This window comes from Lacerta agilis, chromosome 6 (genome assembly GCF_009819535.1).
Source record: "Lacerta agilis isolate rLacAgi1 chromosome 6, rLacAgi1.pri, whole genome shotgun sequence".
Taxonomy (NCBI): Eukaryota; Metazoa; Chordata; class Lepidosauria; order Squamata; family Lacertidae; genus Lacerta; species Lacerta agilis.
In genome coordinates, this window is record NC_046317.1 from 7143261 (window position 1) to 7167474 (window position 24214).

Consider the following 24214-nt stretch of genomic DNA (forward strand, 5'->3'; position numbering starts at 1 on the left):
GTTTTACTCAGAAAGGTGGTGGGAATGGGTGATAGGCTGGTGGGTGTGGAAAAACTGTTGATGACTTAACGACTGCAATTAGTCTTAAAGGAAAAAGCAAGGGGTGAGATGGCTAAAGATAGCTTTGTCATGTATAATGAGATAAGAACCCAATGTCTTTGTTCAGACCATGGAGAGACCTGGTCTGAACAAACCCATTGGATTCAAACACATCTCACCCCTTGCTTTTTCCTTTAAGACTAATTGCAGTCGTTAACAGTCATCAACAGCTTTTCCACACCCATCAGCCAATCACCCATTCCCACCACCCTTCTGAGTAATACCCTTCCCCACCCTCTCATTATATTTAAGGATCTGGTGACTTCTGTTTCAGTGTATCTGAAGAAGTGTGCATGCACACGAAAGCTCATACCAAGAACAAACTCAGTTGGTATCTAAGGTGCTACTGGAAAGAATTTTTTATTTTGTTTCAACTTAAAAGGTAAAACTAATATATGAGATAGACTCATGACCTGCAAAGCGAGATATGTCAAGCCTTTATTTGTTATAATTGTGATAATTATGGCATACAGCTGACGAGAACCCCAAATTAACAAAATCAACTTTGGGGTTTTCATCAGCTGTACGCCATAACCATCACAATTATAACAAGCAAAGGCTTGACACATCTCGCTTTGCATGTCACGAGTCTATCTCATATATTAAACTCCCGTAGCTAATGAAAATAGTTGCTTACATAAATGGACTTTCCCACGATATTCTAATTTTTCAAGTTTCACCTGTAGCAGCGCAACAGCAGCTTTCTTCTTCCTCTTTGGTTCTCCAAATCTGTACGCTGCCAGAGGGTGACGAACCAGGAGAATGTGGATGGCAACAAGGGCGGGGCCACGCTTTCTGACATGCCTCTTAGTACCACTTTCTGCTACCACCATCTGGAGGCTTCTCCCTGAAGGTTCTTTGTAGGCTTCTTGGGTGCAGCAGGAAAGCAAGGCCTCTCAAGTGAGGCTCATTGAACCAAGAAGAGTTGAACCAAGACCAGCCCCTGCCTCTGGCCAGCCCGGATATAGGATGGCCAGAGAATAAAATCGTCCCCTGCTTCATCCACATTTGTCCCTCCTCCAAGTTTTCACGCCAGGGCTTTCTTTCCTCTCGGTTGTATTTAAGGACAACCGTGCTATTTCTGGCCAACTGCTTTGCTGTGAGGAGAGGTCTATATTTGGTTTGCCTCGCAATAATAAAAATAAATAAATGCCAGCGATATATAAGGAACTGGAGCTGTTGGAAGGTGGTGAAAACGCAGACCATAAACAAGGGCACAACCCAAGGGTCCAAAGCTACTTAAAGATTAAAAAACAAACAAACCCTTAGCTCTGCTAGTCTTTAGGGGATGGCTTCTTTTAAAAGGCTCAGATTTCGCTCCTGCACTGGACCACTTTGAAGCACGGTACTGATGAATCAGTCAAAGACCAGGGCTTAATTAGCAATAAAGAAAACAAAAGAAGAAGCTTCGTTTGCTTTAGGAAGATTGATGCTGCGTCCCCCAGACAGTCACGTTCCGCTGCATCACCGTGCTGTCTGACGTCATGGGCAGACTCCCTGCCAAGCGGACAAATGGGGTCTGGGAAAGAGCATGAAAGTAGAGAGGGGGCAAGGCCTTATTAAAAGGCAACAAATAACCACATTACAGTCTTGAGCAATCTTTCCAGAAGCCTTTTAAGCTGTCGGTCTCTTGCTCATGGACTTGTCCTTTCCTGTGCATCTGAACTCCTCTAGATTTCAGCTAGGATGGGATAATGCAATTTTTTTCTGGGCATAAATAGCCAGGCACAATTAGCAATGACAGCATTATGCTGCATGTGAGCTTGCAAATAATAATAATAATAATAATAATAATAATAATAATAATAATAATAATAATAATAATGCGGGGGGCGGGGGGCTCGGAGAACCAGCATGGCAGTCCATGCCCAGAAAATCAAAAGCATCTCACGTTGTGATCTCACACTCTATCTCCTTATAAAATTAAAAATTAAAAAATTCCTTCCAGTAGCACCTTGTTGTTGTTCAGTCGTTCAGTCATGTCCGACTCTTCGTGACCCCATGGACCAGAGCACGCCAGGAACCCCTATCCTTCACTGCCTCTCGCAGTTTGGCCAAACTCATGCTAGTTGCTTCGAGAACACTGTCCAACCATCTCATCCTCTGTCGTCCCCTTCTCCTTGTGCCCTCCATCTTTCCCAACATCAGGGTCTTTTCCAGGGAGTCTTCTCTTCTCATGAGGTGGAGTAGCACCTTAGAGACCAGCTAAGTTTGTTCTTGGTATGAGCTTACGTGAAGAAGTGTGCATGCACACGAAAGCTCATACCAAGAACAAACTTAGTTGGTCTCTAAGGTGCTACTGGAAGGGATTTTTATTATTTATTATTTTGTTTTGACTATGGCAGACCAACATGGCTACCTACCTGTAACTGGATCTATCTCCTTATGTTAACCCATGCGCTTGATGACTTCCGATATGGAAACTTGCACGGCCACCCTTGGCATTCTCGTTTTAATCGCCCAAGTGTGAACTATGGGAAAGGCATTTTGTAAAAATGACTTTCACATTAGCTCCTTAGTTCTTGCTTATCGGCATGCAATAACCACATTTGTCACACCAAGGCTGAGTGCCCTGTAACATTTTGCTTAATGTTTGTTTTGTGTTTTCTTTCCAGACCAATGATGCCTTAGGAGCCACGTGGAACTGGCTGTACTTTATCCCCCTCATCATTATTGGATCTTTCTTTGTTCTCAACCTCGTCCTTGGAGTGCTTTCTGGGTAAGATGAGACCTTCTTCCTCTTTGATTGGAAAAGATTCCAAGCAGAAATTCTTTGACGTTTCCTTACTCGATAGGAATTGCTTGTCTCAACCCTGGCTCTCTGCCTGTCTGTTAATTCCTGAACCTGGTTGCTTATCATAATGTAAGTGAGAAAGCTAGTAAAAGGTTTGATAATAACTTTGCAGAAAAAACAAAAACAAAGTGTCTTGTGGCAGTTTAATGAGTAACACTGCTACAGTCAAAACCCTGCTTATTTGGCATGGAGCACCCTTGAATTCACTAGAGTTTCTGAGTACATGGCATTTGCACTGTGACATATTTATTATGGAATAAACTTTCATGGATTTGCATCTGACAAAGTGGTCTGGGGTCAGCAAAAGCTTATGTTTCAATACATCTGCTATAAGGTGCTGCAGGACATTTCTTCTTGTTGTTAATAGGTTGTCTGAATTGTCTGGGTGTCTTTGAAGTACTGTAACTGAGGTTCTTTCAGTTGCAGAGGCCCAGAATCCATGGGAAGCAATACCTTTCCTGTTCCATTGTTGAACTTCTTGGTCCTTTGCTGTCAGGATACACGATCTCCCTCTCACACCAAGAGACGGCGGGCTGGCGGTTTTATAACGTTCAGATTTATGGGTATTTACACAGTAGCTCAGTCCGAGCACGCAGCTCAGTCTTCTGCACTCGATGGGCCAGTTGAGCCCTCTGGAAGGTGGAATCTTTTCCAACAGGAAATCCGCCATCGGCTCCTCCTCCTTTTGTGGGCTTGACGCCAAGCCTGAACTCTACCCAACCTCCTAGTACGGGGGGACTCCGGACCATATAGTCCAGTTTGCCCCTGCTCCCCTGAAAGCGTGTCTGAAAGCTGAGGCCCCTCTGCCTGCTTCACGCTGTCCTGGGAATTTACCGCTGGCATCCCACGACTGGAGAGGCTCGCTTCACTCTCTGTATGTGAAGAAAGCAAACCTTCATCTCTTTCTGCCTGCCACTCCACCCCCCACCCCTTGGTCCTCGGGGCCCTCGCTATCACTCTGGGAAAGAACGTTCCTGACACTTGAATGGATTCCATCCCTTGATCTGAACAAACTTCCTTGATGGGGTTCTGAATGTGCTTCCTATCTTCCAGAGCAGGAACATCATCTAGTGATACTGCTTTTCTTTAAAAGAATGCAAGCTCAAAGACACCTGAGATGTCAAGAGGGGGCTGGGACAACCTCTCCTAGCTCTGTCTAAATCCTGTACCACATTGCCGTGGCAGTGAGCAGCTGTATAGAAATCCACTCTCATCCATGGGAAACGGGCAGCCCCTGTATGTCTCTCAGAGGGTGCAATCCTGGAATCTGGGGACGGGGAAAAGTGTGGCTTGCTGTATCTCTCTGGGTCGTTCACCATATGGGTCTTCTGCCCCCCCCTTGCAGCTCTGCCTCTCCTCTTCTCCCCCCATCCTTGGTGTGCTGATTCTGCCCTTCATCTGAGAGTACTCAGCTGATATGATGCTATATAATTCACAGCAGCATTGTCATAGAGGGTGGCCATGATTTGCATGTCAGGACCCCCAAAACCACCCCTAAAATAAAGACACAACAGACACAGAATTTAATTTAAGGTTTTTGGCATTAATTTTGCCCACAACTTTATTGATTACAGCATGTGAGTGGTTGCTTAGGCATTGGTTCCAGAGTACCCGAACTTGCACGGCGGCAGGAACAGGACTGACGCTGGGCACCACCATATGTCAGTAAGGGAAAGCATCCTGGGGGAGCGAGAAGCTGGCTTCGATCTCACAGCTCACCCCAGGTGCTCCCTGGGGCTCTGGCGTGGCCCTAGCCCCTTGACAGGTTTCAGACAAAAGCAAGGTGAGCCCCCGGATTCCTTTAATAGAATTCCCTAGCAGCAGCGATTAAGGGGTGGGCAGAGTCAACCACTTCCCTTCCACTAAACGTTGAACCAATGCCTAACCGCCAACCTTACAAAGTTGAGACGATTTGCTACACGGTAGGCAAAAACCAAATGGCAACAGCCAATCAGCCAAATGGCAAAATTCCTACCGGGCCCCTTCTCCAAAAAACAGACGACCCCTACACAGGCATAGCAAGGCCAAAGAATAGCCCTAAATATAGGGTGGGAGGGCGGGTGATCCGATGCACATCGCAAAAAATAGATATCTCCCAGTGATGTGCAGCAGCTTAAATAGCCCCTTGGTAGCCAATAGACAACCAAACAGGCCAAATATCTGCCCAGCAACTGAGAGGCAACCATGGGGTGTTGTGGCTATCCAAACGGTCCCGCCCCACAACAGGGAGGCAGTTTAGGTGATCTCACCGCAACATGTGCCCTCCATGATGGAGGACACAATTTGACTAAAATTGGGGGTTTGTGGCCCTTGCGCGTCTGCTATGATTCAAGCATTACCGCCCTCCAAAGGCCGGTGCCAACCATCTGTTCCACAGGTGAATAGTTGGAGAGCCTTGCAGACAGCCTATGGGTCAGGGAACTAATCTAACACTGGCATTAGAAGAATGAAACAGATTAACTCAGACCCCGAATCCTGACACTACACAGGAGGGTCTTTACATAGAACAAAACAGCAGTTCTTCCTAAACTCCCTCATTTTCAGATCATATTGGGGTGGCACAGAACAGTCGCCCCTACATCCCTGCCTTGACTGGTGAGAGAAGGAAGGCCTCAGCCTCACAATCTTGGCATGTCCTGTTCCTCAAAGGGGAAACCATTCCACATTTCGAAAACTGCTGGTGTAAGGCTCTGGCTTCGTTTGTGAAAGAAATCGGAGCAGCCGCTGAGGGGAGAGTTTAGGTAACGGCTGTGGGGGTGAATGATTGCGTGGGCATGACCTGAGTGAATGAGATTAGGATAATGCTGCTTCTGTTTGCATATAGATGGCAGCACTGTAACCTTTATATATTTTTTTCCAACCCCAGGAAATGGGAGTTTAATGCAAACCATCAGTCCGGGGCTGAAAACATGCGGAGCTTCAGGTCTCCATGGCAACCAGCCATGTGGCCACGCAAGCATGTTCTGAAATGCTGTCAGAAGCTCAGAGCGTGCAGAAGAGTAAGATGAGAGAACAACAAGCCCAAGGAAATCCGCCTCTCTCTCTCTCTCTTCTTGCTCTCCTTCCGCCCTCTTTCTCTACTCCCTCAAGACGTACGAAGGTGCACTGGATTAATAACTCCTAGTATTGCATCCTGGGCTCAAATTAGCTGTGTTTCCAGATTTCATAATTTAACTTTCTAGAGAGTCATGATTCACGCAAGTTTCTAATCCCCATCATTATGGATGAAATATTGAGGATATGGCTGTTCACCTAGATTTTAAAAATATTTTTGAGCCGCAAGGTTAAATTACTAATATATTTTTTTAAAAAATATGGGTTGCATTTTACATACTGCTAAGGTGAACGTTCCATCAGCACGAGGATTTCTTCTTGCACAACAGAATGGTCTCCCCTTCTCCTCCACCCAGGTTCCCCTGACCCTCCAGAGAAGATAGGGACATGGCATGTGGTGGGGGAACAGAGGAGGATCCCATTGTGCTCATGCTAATCTCTGCATTGGTGCTTTTATTTAGTTGAATAGCACCCTAGGAGTCTAAGGGCCAGTTCCAAATGGATTTTTCCCATTAGTGTTAGGGGGAAGAAGCCCTTTGTGTGGGATAGAAAATTAGTAATTATGATAATGAGAAAACATACTACATGTGCAGTTGATTTTGGCCTTGTAGCCACTCCCTAACTCAGGCTTCCTCAACCTCGGCCCTCCAGATGTTTTGAGACTACAATTCCCAGCATCCCTGAGCACTGGTCCTGCTAGCTAGGGATCATGGGAGTTGTAGGCCAAAAACATCTGGGGGGCCAAGGTTGAGGAAGCCTGCCCTAACTCATTGAACTGATTCCATTTAATACCAACCTGCTGCCAAGCCAGCTCTAATATAGTTGTTGGCATCTGTCTGTCTCGGGAGACAATGGAAGAGTGTGCCATCTGGGTGAAGTCAAACCGTTGGGAGAGACATGTTTTATTGCAGCTGGGGCAGATGAAGGTGTCTGGTTTTGCTGCAGCAGGTGCACCATGGCATTTCTTATCTCTGCATTCCTCCCCGTGGTAACTTCTCCTCTGTTCAGTGTTGTTGTTGGGCTTTTGGTTTTAACTGGAAAAAGCCTCAAAACCAGTTTAACACTTGGAGTGGTGTCCAGCTACGCTTCCTCTGCATTTTCCTGCTTCTCCAGTGCTTTTGCAGAGTTTTTTCAAACTTCTTACTTCTTCTTCTTGCGCAACGGTATGTGTGCCTTGTGCCAGCAATAAATTCCACAATGCCTGGGTTGTTTCAAAGTAAGCACGCTTTATTTACAAGCATATAAATCACAGACACTTTCCCGGAGAAACGGACGACATCTCCGCTCCGGTTCAGTCAAAAGTGAAAGTAAGACTGACCAGGAAATAAATGGTGCGTCACATAAATCACAAAGACATCGCATACAGGAGATACCCGGATGTATGACACATCTTCCTCCCTGTGGGAGGAGCGAACTGTTGAGCTTCTATAACCCTGAAAGCTCCAAACCTCACAGTTGTGGATACACGACCTGGTTGTCTTGTCTCCTGGCACTGTGGTTGTCTGTAAGGGATTCCCACATGGCGGGAATAATGTTTCCAGCCTTCATGTTACATTTGCAGACATCTTTATAATGCAGAGTTGGTCTGCCAACAGACCTGGTGCCTGAAGCCAGCTCTATGTAGAGCACATCTTTGGAGATCCTGCCATCTTCCCTTCTGTGTACATGACCAAGCCATTTAATACCAACCCTGCTGCCAAGCCAGCCCTAATATATAATGCATTTATGACTCCAGGCTAGAGATTAAAATTCTTAATTTGTACCAGGGTTGTGTCACAGAATCTGTTTATATTGCTAGGGCTGAGCCTTAAAATATATGAAGTAACAAGTTGATCTGAGTGTGTATATAAATTGCCTTTAGCTTACCAACACAGATTGCAGTGTGTACCCACACATTGTGTGCTAAGACCCAGTGACTCTGCAGTTCCCTGTTATTTCAACCAATCTGGCATGGCACCCTTTGACAGAATGAGCCCCAACAGCAACCTATTTAGGATTTGTTGCATTTTTGAATAAGTTGTAGCAAACCTTTGGTTCATCCCCATTCTTCCTCCAGAGTGGCAGGAAATCCGCTCCACTTACCTGTGGGGAGGAGTTGCGGTGGACCACGTGGTCGCCCTCTCACTTCCGGGTGGGTGGGGGACTTTGTCCCTCACTACCCGGAGGATTCCTGGCCACGTCAGCAAACAGCTGGCCAACTGGCCAGCTGGGGGGGCGTGGCTGGGACTCCCCTTTAAAGGCAGAAGTGCGAGCCGGAGGGCTTCCTTTCGGCTCGCTTCCTCAATCTCCCACCCTCCCTCCCTATTTGCAGGTTTTTTCTTCAATGGCCTTGCTCTGGACTTTGGTTGGTCACCTGCCCTTGTCAGGGGCCTGGTAGGATTTTTCCCACTTGGCAGATTGGCTTGGCCATGTGGTTTTCGCCTACCGCTTAGCAACTGTCACAACTTTGTAAGGTGTTGCGGTTAGGCATTTGGTGACCTTATGATGGGGGAGGGGAGGCCTGGCCATCGCCTGCCCCTCCAAGCTTAAGGGTATTCCGTTAAAGGAATCCGGGGGTGTGGGATCTTGTCCGAAGCCCGGGGCGGGGCTAGGGCCATGCCGCGACCCCCTTGGGAACCCAGGGGGAGCTCGAGTTGGTCTGAATCGACGGAGCTCCCCCTACCAGTGGTTTACCCTTACTGGACTTCCTGCTCTGCGGGCAGGAGTCAGATATAGTCAGGTCCACTCAATGCCTAAGCCAATACCACTCACATTCTGTAACCAATTAAGTTGTGGCCAAATTTTGCCCAATAACATTAATCTTATATCCTGTGTCCTTGTGTTTTATTTCATCCTTGAGGGGGCAGCCACGGGGTCTCGACACGCAACAGAAGAGTTTGGAAGCTTTTACTTCTGTTTTTTTTAATTAACCACACTTTAGAATTACTTCCGGCACATAAACTGCGGTTAATCTTTGTAGTTTGTTCTGTACTAATATCAGATATTTTTTTTCTGAATACCACCCTGGAATGCATGTTTGGGTGAAGTCGTGGTTTAGAAATTCTCAAAATAAATAAATAGGGTTTGTTGAAGCTGGCTTGTTTCAAACAAACCATAGCTAGGATTCACCACAGTTTGTCAGGTTTGGATGACGCAAGAAGCTGCAGTGAATCAACAGTGCGGGTGGAAGTTTCCAAACTCCTTCAGGGTAGATGCACTAGAGGAGAGAAGAAGAGGGTGGGCAGGAGCCTGTAAGTTTGAGATACTGCATCTTATTCCTTCCCATCATGGTAATGACTGTGACGTCCAGTCATTTTAAACTCCGTTTGTCCTTTGAGGCAAGTGTTTACTTTGTCCAGACCAACTACATGTCTTGCCACCAAACATTTAATGAAATGCTGTGACAAACTTTATGGGTGACTTTAAGAGTAAACACAAATACCGGTAAGTGGCTACAGCTGGAGCAAAAGAGCAGAGGGATGGCTGGATTGTTCCTTCGATAAGCTGCCAATGTCTGCTTAGGTCACGCAGAGGTATTCATACTTCCAGGTTATTAATGTCTGGGGATCAGTCAGCACAACATCAATGCCTCAGCTTGGTGCATCTAGTGCGGAAAATGCTTTATTTCAGAGGGGAAAGAAAGAGAACTCTCTAAATTCACCTCAAATAATGGGGTATTAACCAGTCTCCTGACCGACTCTGCAATTATGCTCTGCCTAATGAGTTTCCCCTGGATATGCTATTCTTCGTGGCTTCCTGTTTTTGAAATTGCCGTGGCTGATTTCTAGATCCTGCTGCAGAGCTGGGGAACTTATTTATCTCCATTTTATACCTTATCCTTCTTGCAAGGATCTCGGGTTAACATATCTGATGGGGCTATCTCGTTTTATGCTCCAAACGCTGCCTGGGAGGGAGCAAGGAGAAGATGGAAAAGCCAGAAAGGTCTGGAAGCAGTGGCCATTATGGTAGCAGCATCCAAGTGACCTGGTCTGAGCCACATATTAAGCCAAAGCATGGCTTAGCCAAACCATGCAAAAAGGAGATTGCATCTGGTTTGTTCCTCCTTGATCCTTTCTACTGCCATGCTGTGCTGAGAGAAACCAAGGTTTGACTTAACGTGTCATCTGAACAGGGACTTATGCTTAAGCTCTCTCCTTGCTTACTGCGAGCTGTAGGCAAGAACTAGCCATGGTGCTGTGGGATCTAGTCCAGGGAACTTCTGCTTGCCAGCCTTGGATTTAGTAGCTTCCTGGTCACCAGCCCCGGGTTTGTTGTTGTTGTTCAGTCGTTCAGTCGTGTCCGACTCTTCGTGACCCCATGGACCAGAGTACGCCAGGCACGCCTATCCTTCACTGCCTCTCGCAGTTTGGCCAAACTCATGTTAGTAGCTTCAAGAACACTGTCCAACCATCTCATCCTCTGTCGTCCCCTTCTCCTTGTGCCCTCCATCTTTCCCAACATCAGGGTCTTTTCTAGGGATTCTTCTCTTCTCATGAGGTGGCCAAAGTACTGGAGCCTCAACTTCAGGATCTGTCCTTCTAGTGAGCCCCGGGTTTAGAGTCAGATATTTGGTGTGCCTCCTTAGCTGGTGACTTGAGACCCTTTGAGAAACATTTCATCTAGTTCGACCCCGACGTTATTTTTTGAACTTTCTCTGTTCTCCTATGTGCCACCCTCACCATTGTGGCGGCACGGGGTCATCATCCTGTATTTGGACTCACGCCACTTGTTATATTATTCATCAATCCAATTTGTTCAGATATCGCTGTATTTTTACCCTTTGTTTTCAGCATTTGCACTTGACACTTTAGCATGTTTGTGAATCTAATGGTTACCTGCTCATTTCTATTCTCGTAAATTTGGTTTTATAGTTATTGCCAGTTTGTGGTGTTGTTGTTTTGTTTTGACTATGCATCTCGATCACTGCTGGACTTCAGGGTCAGGGCAGGGCGGTTGAGAAAATTCCCCTTTCTGCTTTTCAGAGATCATCTAAATAGTGGGTGGAGCAATTTCTCTTCCCATTGCAGTGCCGGGCTGGACAGAGAGCTTTTTCTCCATATAGACCAGTATTGCAATTGAGAAGCAAATCCTGTCCCCGTGCCTCTGCTGATTGGCAGGGGTCAGCGTAGTCAGGGTTGGGGGGCTGTGTGTGTGCACCCACACACTTGTCTAGGTGCAAGAGCCACAGCCACATCTGGAACACAGCCCTTGAAGAGCTGGATAAGAGTAGATGCAACCCTTGGGCCAAGAACGGTTAGCTACTTTTATCACAGAGGGGCAGAAGAATCAACATACGTGCAGCTGACAATTATGGTTCTATTGCACCATATCAGTGTCCTGAAAAAAACTCTCTTCTCTGCATAGTCTGAGTCAGCCTAGGGCTGCGCTACTCTTCAGCTCTCAAGTTCCTGTCTTGGATTTTGTTTTGAGCACAGCTTGTCTGGTTGTGTGTGTGAGCAGAGAGTGGGGAGAAATGCCAGGCTGGTTTGTGATTCTTCCAGTTGGCCAGCTTTTTTTCTGTAAGAAAGTTTTGAAATTTGGCAGACTTCTTTCTGACAGTTTTTGGGAACAGAGTTGTTTTTGTGTGCTTTTAATTTGTATGTTTTAAGTTTGTTTGGTTGTGTTTTAACATTTCATAAGCTGTCCTGGAAAGTGCATTGGTGCCCATAATATAGTCCCCTTCTGTACATACATAAAAAGGTAAAGGGACCCCTGACCATTAAGTCCAGTTGCGGACAACTCTGGGGTTGCAGTGCTCATCTCGCTTTATTGACCGAGGGAGCTGGCGCACAGCTTCCAGGTCATGTGGCCAGCATGACAAAGCCGCTTCCGGTGAACCAGAGCAGCGCTCAGAAACACCGTTTACCTTCCCACCAGAGCAGTACCTATTTATCTACTTGCACTTTGACGTGCTTTCGAACTGCTAGGTTGGCAGGAGCTGGGACTGAGCAACGGGAGCTCACCCCGTTGTGGGGAATCGAACCGCCGACCTTCCAATCGGCAAGCCCTAGGCTCTGTGGTTTAACCCACAGCACCACTTGCGTCCCATTTCTGTACATACATGCATGAGTACAAACATATATAAATACACACCCATTGTTAACACATGTCCTTGATCACAAATGTACCTTTACGCACAAGCAACAGACAGAGTTGTGATTTTCAGAAACTTGAGCTTAGAGTTGTGATTCATCATAAGGGTGTTTTCTTGTACAGCAACTTCGGGGTGGGGTTGGGGTTGGGGGGTAGGAATAGCAAGATAACACAGACTTTGACTGTAGGTACAAAATAGGTTCTGGCTTTATTACAAAATAGAGGGAAGGTTAGCGGATACATGCATACATATACTTCACAAAGCCTGCCCTGCATAAACGAACAACATAGAGTTGGCTGTTTCTCTAAAGAGATACAAATGTAGGTGGGGAACAATGATAGGCTGAAATGGAAGCCTAAGTACAAGAGGGCATCTTGAAACGTAAATGGCACAGATTTTGGCCACTGGAGGATAGAAAGAACAGCAAAATCAGTGATTGATTGATTGATTGATTGAGTGAGTAAGTGACAGAGACAGAGAAATGGAAGGGTTAAAGTGTTCAGAAATTGCCTTTCTTAAATAAGGGGTAGGAGTAGTTTGTTAGGTATTCACAGCGACAGTGCTAGATTCTGGGCAATGTGGGCAGTTCACCTGCACAGGGCACCGAACCGAGGGGACAAATAATAGTAATAATAATAATAATAATAATAATAATAATAATAATAATAATATTACAGGTGCCTACTGAGAAGATCCATAAAAAGCAACTGTGCCAAAATGAATTATTGTGAAATTAAGAAATATTTGAAGTCGGGAACATAATTTGGTCCTTGATCAGGGGCCACATTACCAAAGACCGTCCCTGACAATGACTTGAGAGTTTAAGTGATATACCAAGGTTCTTTGTGGATAGGTACAAATTCTTGTGTGGTCGGGCACTCTTGGACTTCAGGGTAGAAAGATTCCCCTGGCTGATCTAGTAACATCCATGAAAAAATGTTTGATGGGGGACCAAAGGTGAATAATCAAGCCTTTAGACATTTCCTTGAGCCCCACATGGTGCAATTCCCAAGCAAGCCGTCTGGTTCTCCTTTAACTCCCAAATCTGATAAAAGGTTGGGAAGTGGCTTAAAGCTGAGATGGAGAACCGCAACCCAGAGGCCCAGTGTGGTCCACCAGAGCCTTCAATCTTGTGACTCCGCCCAGATCCCACGACCTCTACCTTCTTTGGCCGCTGGCCACACCCACTTTTTGCTCTCGTCCCGCCCACCACTGGCAATTGCCCAGTAGGGAATGTGACCCTTGGGCAGAAACAGGTCCCCCAGCCCTGGCTTAAGGGGAGAATAAAGACCTTTGTCCAAGTTTTTGGTTCCTTGTTTTTTTTTTTAATCATATTTATTGATTTTCCAATACAAATCTCCAATTACCAATCAAATTACAATCCAAATTAATTATACAATTCCCAATTAAAACAATTCCAATTATGCCAAATTTTTACAGTTTTTTTTTGGACTCCCCATGTCTCGGACTCCGGAGCGATCTTCACCTCTCTTTCAGTTGCATTCATAGTCCTAATACTTATGCCAGCAAGCAGACGATATTATAATGAATAATGTCTCTGTATGGATAAGGTCACTCTCCTTCCAAATGCCACATTCCATGTCCATGTTTTTGGTTCCTAACTGAGACCAAAGAAAAGAACAACAAATAGGGTTCTGACGTGGTTGGAGCCATATGTAGAAGGGTGAATCCAGCAACTATTGAGCAATGTGGTCAAATTCTTAAATACATTGGCCTCAAATTCTTGAGTGTTGGACTAGATCATTCAGCTGGGCTCTTCTATGTTCTTATGCCTCTTAAGGTTATGCTTGCTGTGCTGTGTATGGGTGTGCATTATCTAAACACCCCCCCCAAATGTTGTTTTATTTATATGCAGACATGCACAGATTTAATTGATTGATCAATGAATTAAAAGCATGCAATTCACAAAGTAAGGTGTTTCAAACTGAGCAATAGCCCTACAGATTTTATTTGGTAGCCTTCCACATGCTAATATACAGTGCTATGTAAGATCATCCCTGCACATCTCGGGTTTTGATAAGCCAGATTCTTTGGTTGACTTCACCAGCAGTGATGGTGTGCTGCGTATCACTTCACTTGGCTGAACAATTTGTTGCTTTGCACTAATAGCTTCTAGATCTGTGTTCCTTCTTTGTGTCTCTTTTCATAAAGATAATGCCCTGGGGAATGTTTGCCAAGTTGGACCAGGCAATGGCACACCAGTCCAAATGCCTGTGATTTAGTATCAGTTGGGCGGTTGGAGTTCTGACATTCTGCATGGCCAGAGCTGTGCTGCAAATTATAAGATGTGGATTGTCAGGTAGAATCTGGAAAGTCTGGCAGGATTCGTAGAATCTCAGACCCTCGTTATTTTAAGTTGCCTAGCTCACAGAGGCTGCATTCCATGTGTTTGCTGTTGTTGTTTAGTCGTTTAGTCGTGTCCGATTCTTCGTGACCCCATGGACCAGAGCATGCCAGGCACTCCTGTCTTCCACTGCCTCACGCAGTTTGGTCAAACTCAAGTTGGTAGCTTCAAGAACACTGTCCAACCATCTCATCCTCTGTCGTCCCCTTCTCCTTGTGCCTTCAATCTTTCCCAACATCAGGGTCTTTCCCAGGGAGTCTTCTCTTCTCATGAGGTGGCCAAAGTATTGGAGCCTCAGCTTCAGAATCTGTCCTTCCAGTGAGCACTCAGGGCTGATTTCCTTCAGAATGTATAGGTTTGATCTTCTTGCAGTCCACGGGACTCTCAAGAGTCTCCTCCAGCACCATGTGTTCAAAGCACATTAAAAGCACATGGCTCCCCCCCCCAAAAAAACTGGGAACTGTAGCTAGCTTGTTAAGGGTGCTGTGAATTATAGCTGTGTGATGGATAAACCACTTTTCCCCTGAATTTTTTGGGGGGCAAACCATGTTCTTTAAATCTATGGTATGACTGTGACCTGCTAAAAAATCTTCCCAAGGGTATTTAGACGTGGCAGTACATAGAATGGATGCCTTCTTTACATAACTGTTAGCTCTCAGTTTTTTTCCTAGGGATTTCTGGAGTTGTTGCAAGACTGTTGTGGTTACTTTTTAAAATCTCAAAATAACGCAAAACACCGTCATCAATGCAGGACACCACATTCGCCCTTTTTGTGAAGCAAAGGGTATTCCTGCTTTTGCCATGCATAGCTTGGGTATGGACCCGTTTAATTTAATGATCGGTTAATGTGTATAGTCACTGAGTTGAGCAGAGAGACAGGTGATTCTGAAATGACATGATGTCTGAAAAAGGAGAGGAGGCATTGCACCCTCTGCTTTGCGTCAGCGATGCCTTGCTTCGGCCGAAGACAACTAAGGTTGGAGTTTTCTGCTACTGTATATAAAGTTAGCCAACTTTCCTAAGAATCCAAATCTGGTCAAAGTTGAAAGCATCATGATGCTGATTTAGGTGTCTGATGTAGTTGGTTTGTTCTGATGCTCTCAATCTCAATATGCTCAATGGCTTGCTGCCAAGAAATAATTATCGATTGCCAAGTCCCTCCCTTCCCTGGATAAAATGAACAGAAGCAATAAAAGAGAAGCGTCGGGCTTTCTGGAGCAATATATCAAAGTTGAGAAGAGCCACACACACTTGTTCAGAGTTTGAATCAGACATTGCTGGGTTTGGCATAAAGGCAGGGGCTAATACTGCTGGCAGGAAGTCTCTCGAAAGTAAGGTCACATTTCTATTATTGACTTGCGAAGACTTTTGGAATCGCTCGACTTATTCTATAACTGGCTGCTGCTCCCCTGCTTCTTTGAGCCAATTTGGATTCAGAGATGCCATGAAATCTGGAATGAATGATTTGGGGACCCTGTTTCACTGGACCTGCTCTGGACAAGACGTAAGAACGTAAGAAGGTTGTGCAGGATCAGGCCAATGACCCATCTCATCCAGCATCCTGTTTTCACAGTAGCCAACTAGAGGATTTGGGGAAGCCTACAAGTACAGGTGGCGCTGTGGGTTAAACCACAGAGTCTAGGGCTTGCTGATCAGAAGGTTGGCAGTTCGAATCCCTGCGACGGGGTGAGCTCCATTGCTCAGTCCCAGCTCCTGCCCACCTAGCAGTTTGAAAGCACGTCAAAGTGCAAGTAGATAAATAGGTACCGCTCCGGCGGGAAGGTAAACGGCATTTCCGTGCGCTGCTCTGGTTCGCCAGAAGCGGCTTAGTCATGCTGGTCACATGACCCAGAAGCTGTCTGCGGACAAACGCCGGCTCCCTCGGCCTATAGAGCGAGATGAGCGCCACAACCCCAGACTCAGACGCGGCTGGACCTAATGGTCAGGGGTCCCTTTACCTTTACCTTTTACAAGTAGGATTAAAGGGACGCGGGTGGCTCTGTGGTTTAAACCACTGTGCCGCTTGGACTTGACAATCGGAAGGTCAGCGGTTCAAGGCCCTGTGATGGGGTGAGCTCCCGTTGTTCAGTCCCAGATCCTGCCAAATCCTAGCAGTTCAAAAGCATGCAGTGCAAGTAGATAAATAGGTACCGCTCTGCCGGGAAGGTAAACAGCATTTCCATGCGCTGCTCTGGCTTCGCCAGAAGCGGCTTAGTCATGCTGGCCGCATGACCCGGAAAAACTGTCTGTGGAAGCGGACAAATGCCAGCTCCCTCGGCCTGTAAAGCGAGATGAGCGCTGCAACCCCAGAGTTGTTCACAACTGGACTTAACTGTCAGGGGTATCTTTACCTTTGCCTTTACAAGTAGGATTAAAGCAGAAGAGCCCCCTCCCCACCTGTCGTTTCCAGCAACTAGTTTTCAGAAGCATGACTGTCTCCAGCTGTGGAGGCAGAGCATAGCCTGTTTGTAGTAATTTGGTTTCAAAACGGATTATATATTAGAACCTTAATCATTTCAGGAACCAAATTAGGGACCAGAGCCAATAGTTCTGTGCATCTGTATTCCAACCACATTTGTACTTCCTTTCAATAAAACACTTTGTATTTTAGGTGAGAGACAGTTGTGCTTTGCCTGCAGCTCACTTGGCTGCAGTTTCCTTCAGTGCCCCTCCTATGTTTGTGTGTTTAGACCTTTATTCACCCCCTTAAATAAATTCAGACAAGACTCAAAAATTTGGTTTGGTTTTTGGCAGAATTTAGGCCACAACTTTATTAAATACAGCAAGTGATCGTTTGCATAGGCTCTGGTTTGACTAGCTCCCTGCACCATTGCAGGTAGCGCTGACCCAGGGCACCAGCATAGGTCAGCCAAGGGTGAACACCTAGATAAGCGGAAAGCCAGGGGCATGCCCTATCCACCACCCAAATGTCCCCCTGGACTCGGGCACGGGCACAACCCCCTCTCAGGGGTTGACCAAACCATCGAGTTCCTGGATTCCTTTAACGGAATACCCAACACACAGGGATGGCGAGAGCGTTCTCCCACCCCTATCACCTGAACCAGAGCCTATCCGCAACCTTACAAGTTGTGATGATTTGCTACATGGCAGGCGAAACCCAAATGGCAACAGCCAATCAGCCAAGTGGGGAAAATTCCTGCCGTGCCAATGACAGACGACAGACGACGGCATAGCAAGGTCAAGCGCAAGCCCTAAATATAGGGAGGGGTGGGCGGGTGTTCCGATGCAGTGGCCCAAAAAGGAAGCTCAAGGACACATGCATGGGCTTAAATAGGTCCCTCGAGAGCCAGTGTGGTGTAGTGGTTAAGAGCGGTAGACCCGTAATCTGGGGAACCGGGTTCGCATCTCCACTCCTCCACATGCAGCTGCTGGGTGACCTTGGGCTAGTCACACTTCTTTGAAGTCTCTCAGCCCCACTCACCTCACAGAGTGTTTGTTGTGGGGGAGGAAGGGAAAAGAAGAATGTTAGCTGCTTTGAGACTCCTTCGGGTAGTGATAAAGCGGGATATCAAATCCAAACTCTTCTTCTTCTTCTTCTTCTTCTTCTTCTTCTTCTTCTTCTTCTTCTTCTTCTTCTTCTTCATCCAATTGACTAGCGTCCCATTGGTCTGATTACACCCAGCATCGAGGGACCTACCAATAGGGTGTTGTGGCTATCCAATCGAACCCACCCACAACACAGGGTTTGGTTGCCAGGTCACACCGCAACACGTGCCCTCTTTGAGGGAGGACCCGATTTGCCTCCAATCCAGTGCTAAATTGTCAGCCAACTTCCATTTTAGAGTCGGAGCATGTTGTTGTTCGGACAATTCTTTTTTATTATTATTTATGTATCGCTTAGTCTGCGTGTGAAAGTTTCTAACAGGATGAATAAGGAATTTAAGGAATAAGGAACTTAGTTTTTGAATATAGATTAAGCTGAGAATAATATTCACTTTTAGAGCATTAATCCTTCCCCAAAGGGTATGGTGTAATGACTCCCATCTATCAATGTCTAAAGAATCCTCTTTTATCATTCCTATCGCATGATACTAACTGGATTGTGTCACTTGGTACTGAAATACCTAAATACTTAACAGATACTGAACAAATACGGAACAGATATTTCTTAAATGAATATCAAAGCACCTTTTCACCTGTTGGCATCACTTCCGATTCAGCCCAGTTAATAAAGGAAATGGAGATTTGAGCAACGATATCTTTTGCTTGCATTAACATTGGGACACTAGTGTGATGTTTTGTAATAAACAAAAGTATATCATCCCCAAACAAAACCAATTTATATTCAGCTGAGTTGTGAACTACTCCTTAAACCTCATGGTGTTAAGTTTCATGTTCAATTCAGTGCGCAGCTGCCGCCAGAAGGAAAGAGCATGACATGATGCTCTCATGCTCCCTCGCCCTCCTCTTCTGTTAGAAGTTGGAAAGGACGTAAATGATCATCTTATCCAACCCCCTGCAATGCAGGAATCTTTTGCCCAATGTGGGGCTCGAACCCACAACCCTGAGATTAAGAGTCGCATGCTCTATCAACTGAGCTATCAAGCTGTGGCCTTTTCTTAACAGCTCAAGAGGCCGGCGATGGCCAGGAAGGAGAGACTTGTATGAGCTGCTGACTAGCCGTTGCTGTTGTGAGACAACAATGGTGGCTTGTGAAACCTCCAGGATTGGCGCCAGGAGATTCTTAGAATCATAGAATCATAGAGTTGGAAGAGACCACAAGGGCCATCCAGTCCAACCCCCTGCCAAACAGGAAACACCATCAAAGCATTCCTGACACTTAAAGACCTCCAAAGAAGGAGACTCCACCACACTCCATGGCAGCAAATTCCACTGTCGAACAGCTCTCACTGTCAGGAAGTTCTTCCTAATGTTTAGGTGGAATCTTCTTTCTTGTAGTTTGAATCCATTGCTCCATGTCCGCTTCTCTGGAGCAGCAGAAAACAACCTTTCTCCCTCCTCTGTATGACATCCTTTTATATATTTGAACATGGCTATCATATCACCCCTTAACCTTCTCATCTCCAGGCTAAACATACCCAGCTCCCTAAGCCGTTCCTCATAAGGCATCGTTTCAAGGCCTTTGACCATTTTGGTTGTCTTCCTCTGGACACGTTCCAGCTTCTTGGAGATGAAGGTCCCCAAATTCTACAATGTGCTAAATCTAGAAAGGGACCTGCTATTGGGAAGATGTGTCCTTCCGCTTGTTTAAAATCAGAGTGTGTGGGAATGTTCAGGGATGCAGGAGAGGATATGTTCTTTGATTAACTTGTGTTAACAAGTTCTACAATTTAGCAGAGTAACTCCCCCCCCCCCCCTTTTAAACTTGCACAGCAGATGCGTTTGCTCAGGCTTGCTAAAGCCTCTAAAATACGTTTCCTTGGTAATTCCCCATTAGTCCCTCATAAAAAGATAGGGATGACACAGTCTTCTATAAAAGTATAAAAAGAGTTTACTCGCATTCTGTTCACAAATGGATCCCAGAAGGCAGGCTTAACTTACAAAAGTAATATACATGTGGAAACTATCCCATAAGGAGACAGCTCCTTTGTCCTCTCTTGGCTGCAAGCCAAGAGGGCATCTTAGGCTAAGCAGATGTTGCTTCTTCAACGAATGTGTTCAGAGAGAGAGAGAGAGAGAGAGAGAGAGAGAGAGATGGCTGACCAGTCCTGCTCTTTTGTTACCTGGGCAGGTGAGGTCACGCCCACCTCTAGTCACATGCAGAGGAAGTCTGTCCCAGCCTAGGAGAAACAGGAAGTCTGTCCCAGCCTAGGAGAAACAGGAAGTTCCGAGTGGCTGGTCCAGACATCCCCTTTTATGTCCACTCTAGGGATGTTGTACTTGACTGCTCTTGTGTTTCACATCCCACAAAGAGTAATTTAAACCCCCGTTTAGTCCGCCTGTGCTTTTTCTGATAAAATTAAATCTAACCATCTCCATTTTATAAGCTCTCTCTTCTCCCTTCCACTAAGCCTTTGATAAAAAAGGCTAATATTATAATTAAAGGATCAATTTGGCAACAGTTCTTTGCGCTAAGTTCTTCCTTCTTTCAGGTTGGCTTTTTCGCGTCAAGTTTCCATCTCTAGGGAGCCTTCTTCTGCAAATCCAAGAGGCTTTTGAATCAATGCTGCACTCTTTTCTGCTTTGCCTAATATAAGTTTTCCCCCAGCCAATTTTTGAGGCATACAGCGCAAACGAAGGATAAGATTCTGTTCCAGCAATTAATAATAAAAGTGTTAAAAGGCACCAGTGTACATTTTCAATAAAGGACAGGGGGTTTTCTGGCTGCATTAAAAAAAAAATCCTGGAGCTCTTTTGCGGCTGGGATCTAGAAAAGAAATGGCCAAAGAGAGAGTTGTTTACTGAGAAAGAAGGCGGGCGATGTTTGCAGAATCATCCCTGGGTAAATGCAGAAGGGTTGCGTGGAGTGAGGGAAAGGAAGGCTGGAGCTGAAACATATTGGCTTGATTTGTCCCCAAGAGGACTGGGCTTCCTGTTCCTTTAAAGAGCCCGATTCCTGGAGAGGAAACTGTGGTGTTGTGTACAAATATGTGTACTGTACGTGTGCGCACGCGCTTTGGGATATGCAGTGCAATATCGGGTGAGGGAGGAAAAATAAACTTTGGAAATAATTCCAGTTGCCATGGCAACTTGGGGAAATGAGCTGCAGAAGTGGCCTCTTTCAACTCCTTGTGCATTGGAAATGCAGGAACAGCACTGCTGCAGCTCAGGAAAAAATGGGGTGGCAAGAGAGAGGAGCTCGCTGCAGAAGTTATTTCCGGAGGTCCCAGAGCATCCCGAGTCGATGGGATGGCGGGGGGAATCTGACACAGCCCATCTCTAAATGGAGGTGAAGGGTAGACCCAATAATTCTGTATATTGTGGCTGTGATGCCATTCACCACAGTCCTCTTTGAACATTTTTTTTCTATAATTGAAGCAACAGAACCTTTGAGATCCCCCATCTATATTCAGTGCTCAGATGGACATCCATATTCACGAGGCTGATCTGAGTGTTTTGCACTTCTGTAGCTCTTTCCCTCTGAAGGTCTCGAGCCCTCTATAAACAGTTTCATGTTCCTTGTTTACGCACCCCCAGAGAATGGGAATAACAATGTGGCTCTTGATGCGGTGTGAATAAATCACAGCAAATAAGGCAAGGAAATAGGGGTGTGTGTGCCAAGCAGATTATTCAGTAGGAGACCTTTAGTCTTCTCGGCCTGTTATTTATTGAGAATGTGTGGCCTGCCTTCTTCCCTACTCAGCACTGGGATAACAGGATGGTTTGTCTGATTAAGCTTCACAACAGTCATATGAGGGGACATTTCCCACTGGTGTTGTGGATGGCCGGGACCTAAATCCCCATCCCTCTGACCAATTTTGCTGACGCCATGGGGCGCAGGAACAGGATCCATGCCCTCAGCATCTTTGAGAGGAAGAATGGGACAGACATTGAGAGAGAGAGAGAGAGAGAGAGAGAGAGAGAGAGAGAGAGAGAGAGAGAGAGAGACGGACAGACAGACAGACAGACGGACGGACAGATGCTGCTGGAGAGAGTAAAGGAGATTAGGAGGCAGCGTGCTTGAAAACACATATTTTTATCTCAGTATTTTCCTTTGTATTTGCCCTGTAAAGTACGTCATTTTCTGTATTAAAAAACCGATTCCCCTATTTATCCCAGTTATGATGATGTTCTTAATTTGCCCAGTTGTTCAAGTGTATGGCAGAGATCTCAAAACTAATAATAATAATAATAATAATAATAATAATAATAATAATAATTTGTTATTTGTATCCCGCCCATCTGGCTGGGTTTCCTCTGGGCGGCTTCCAGCAAAATATTAAAATACAATAATTCATCAAATATTAAAAGCTTCCCTAAACAGGGCTACCTTCAGATGTCTTCTAAAAGTCCGATAGTTGTTTATTTCTTTGACATCCACTAGGAGGGCATTTCACGGGGTGGGTGCCACTACTGAGAGGGCCCTCTGCCTGGTTCCCTGTAACTTCACTTCTCACAGTGAGGGAACCGCCAGAAGGCCCTCAGCGCTGGACCTCAGTGTCCCTGCTGAACGATGGGGGTGGAGACAATCCTTCAGGTATACTGGGCCAAAGCCATTTAGGAATTTAAAGGTCAGCACCAACACTTTGAATTCTGCCTGTAAATGTACTGGGAGGCTGTATATTGTCTCCCTGCTTATTTAACTTATATGCAGAATTCATCATGCAATAGGCTGGACTGGATCCCAAGCCAGAATTAAGATTGCCGGAAGAAATATCAACAACCTCAGATATGCAGATGACACAACTTTGATGGCAGAAAGTGAGGAGGAAATAAAGAACCTCTTAATGAGGGTGAAAGAGGAGAGTGCAAAATATGGTCTGAAGCTCAACATCAAAAAACTAAGATCATGGCCACTGGTCCCATCACCTCCTGGCAAATAGAAGGGGAAGAAATGGAGGCAGTGAGAGATTTCACTTTCTTGGGCTCCATGATCACTGCAGATGGTGACAGCAGTCACGAAATTAAAAGACTCCTGCTTCTTGGGAGAAAAGCGATGACAAACCTAGACAGCATCTTAAAAAGCAGAGACATCACCTTCACCTTGCCAACAAAGGTTTGTGTAGTTAAAGCTATGGTTTTCCCAGTAGTGATGTATGGAAGTGAGAGCCTGACCATAAAGAAGGCTGATCGCTGAAGAATTGATGCTTTTGAATTATGGCACTGGAGGAGACTCTTGAGAGTCCCATGGACTGCAAGATCAAACCTATCCATTCTGAAGGAAATCAGCCCTGAGTGCTCACTGGAAGGACAGATCCTGAAGCTGAGGCTCCAATACTTTGGCCACCTCATGAGAAGAGAAGACTCCCTGGAAAATACCCTGATGTTGGGAAAGATGGAGGGCACAAGGAGAAGGGGACGACTGAAGACGAGATGGTTGGACAGTGTTCTCAAAGCGACCAGCATGAGTCTGACCAAACTGTGTGAGGCAGTGGAAGACAGGAGTGCCTGGCGTGCTCTGGTCCATGGGGTCACGAAGAGTCGGACACAACTAAACAACAGCAACCTCCTTGTCTTCTCTCTCTTCTCCCTGTGACCGCTCAGCGTTGTCCCACCACTCTGAGCCTTCTTCCCTTGGGGGTTGCCCAGCTGGTTCCTCCGACCATTCCTCTGCCTCTAACCAGTCCCAGACATATGTAAAGTTTTATTTACATCTCAGCACCGAGAATCTTATTTAGAATATCTTTGTGAAGAAACTTCACGGGCAGCAGTACTGAGAAGAAGTGTGAAAGAAGTTTTAAAGGCTTAAAAGGGGTGGGGGGCTCCAAAATGGCGCGCAGAAGCTCTCGCTCAACAGCTGTGGGGCAGAAAGTTGTACTGCAGTGTGCTCGGACGTGCTGTTCCCTGCCCTTTCTCGATCTGCAGGCAAAGCTACGGCATGGGTTGCTTTTTGTTATGCAAGCTTCTGAAGAGCGGGGGCATGGAATGTGACCCCTGTGTAAGTGGGGAGTCGCCTGTGATTCACTTCCAAACATGTGCTTCACACATTCACACATTAAATGCTGACACAGACATAGAAAGTATTTTACGAGCATATCCCATTTTAATGTGGAACAAAGGCCCTTTGTCCGCAAGTACTTCACCGCCCTTAGTCTTACTTAGATACAGTACTATCTTCTGAAGAGTTCTTGATCTGACAGTTTCGCCTACCAGCTTTCAGATCACCAGCCTCCACTGCTGCCCTGCTCACTAGTGTGCCTCTTTCAGATGGAATTATTGTTCTTTTGAATAGATTGTAACGTTCTTT

The 24214-nt window shown here is 45.8% G+C and overlaps 1 protein-coding gene across 1 annotated transcript in view; it reads left to right on the top strand.

Annotated features, from left to right (window-relative positions):
* Nucleotides 1-24214, top strand: part of CACNA1E (calcium voltage-gated channel subunit alpha1 E) — a 364294-nt gene that overhangs the window by 175256 nt on the left and 164824 nt on the right. The window contains exon 8 of the mRNA XM_033151321.1: nt 2715-2818. Within this exon, the coding sequence (XP_033007212.1) occupies nt 2715-2818 (104 nt within the window). The remainder of the gene's footprint in view (nt 1-2714; nt 2819-24214) is intronic.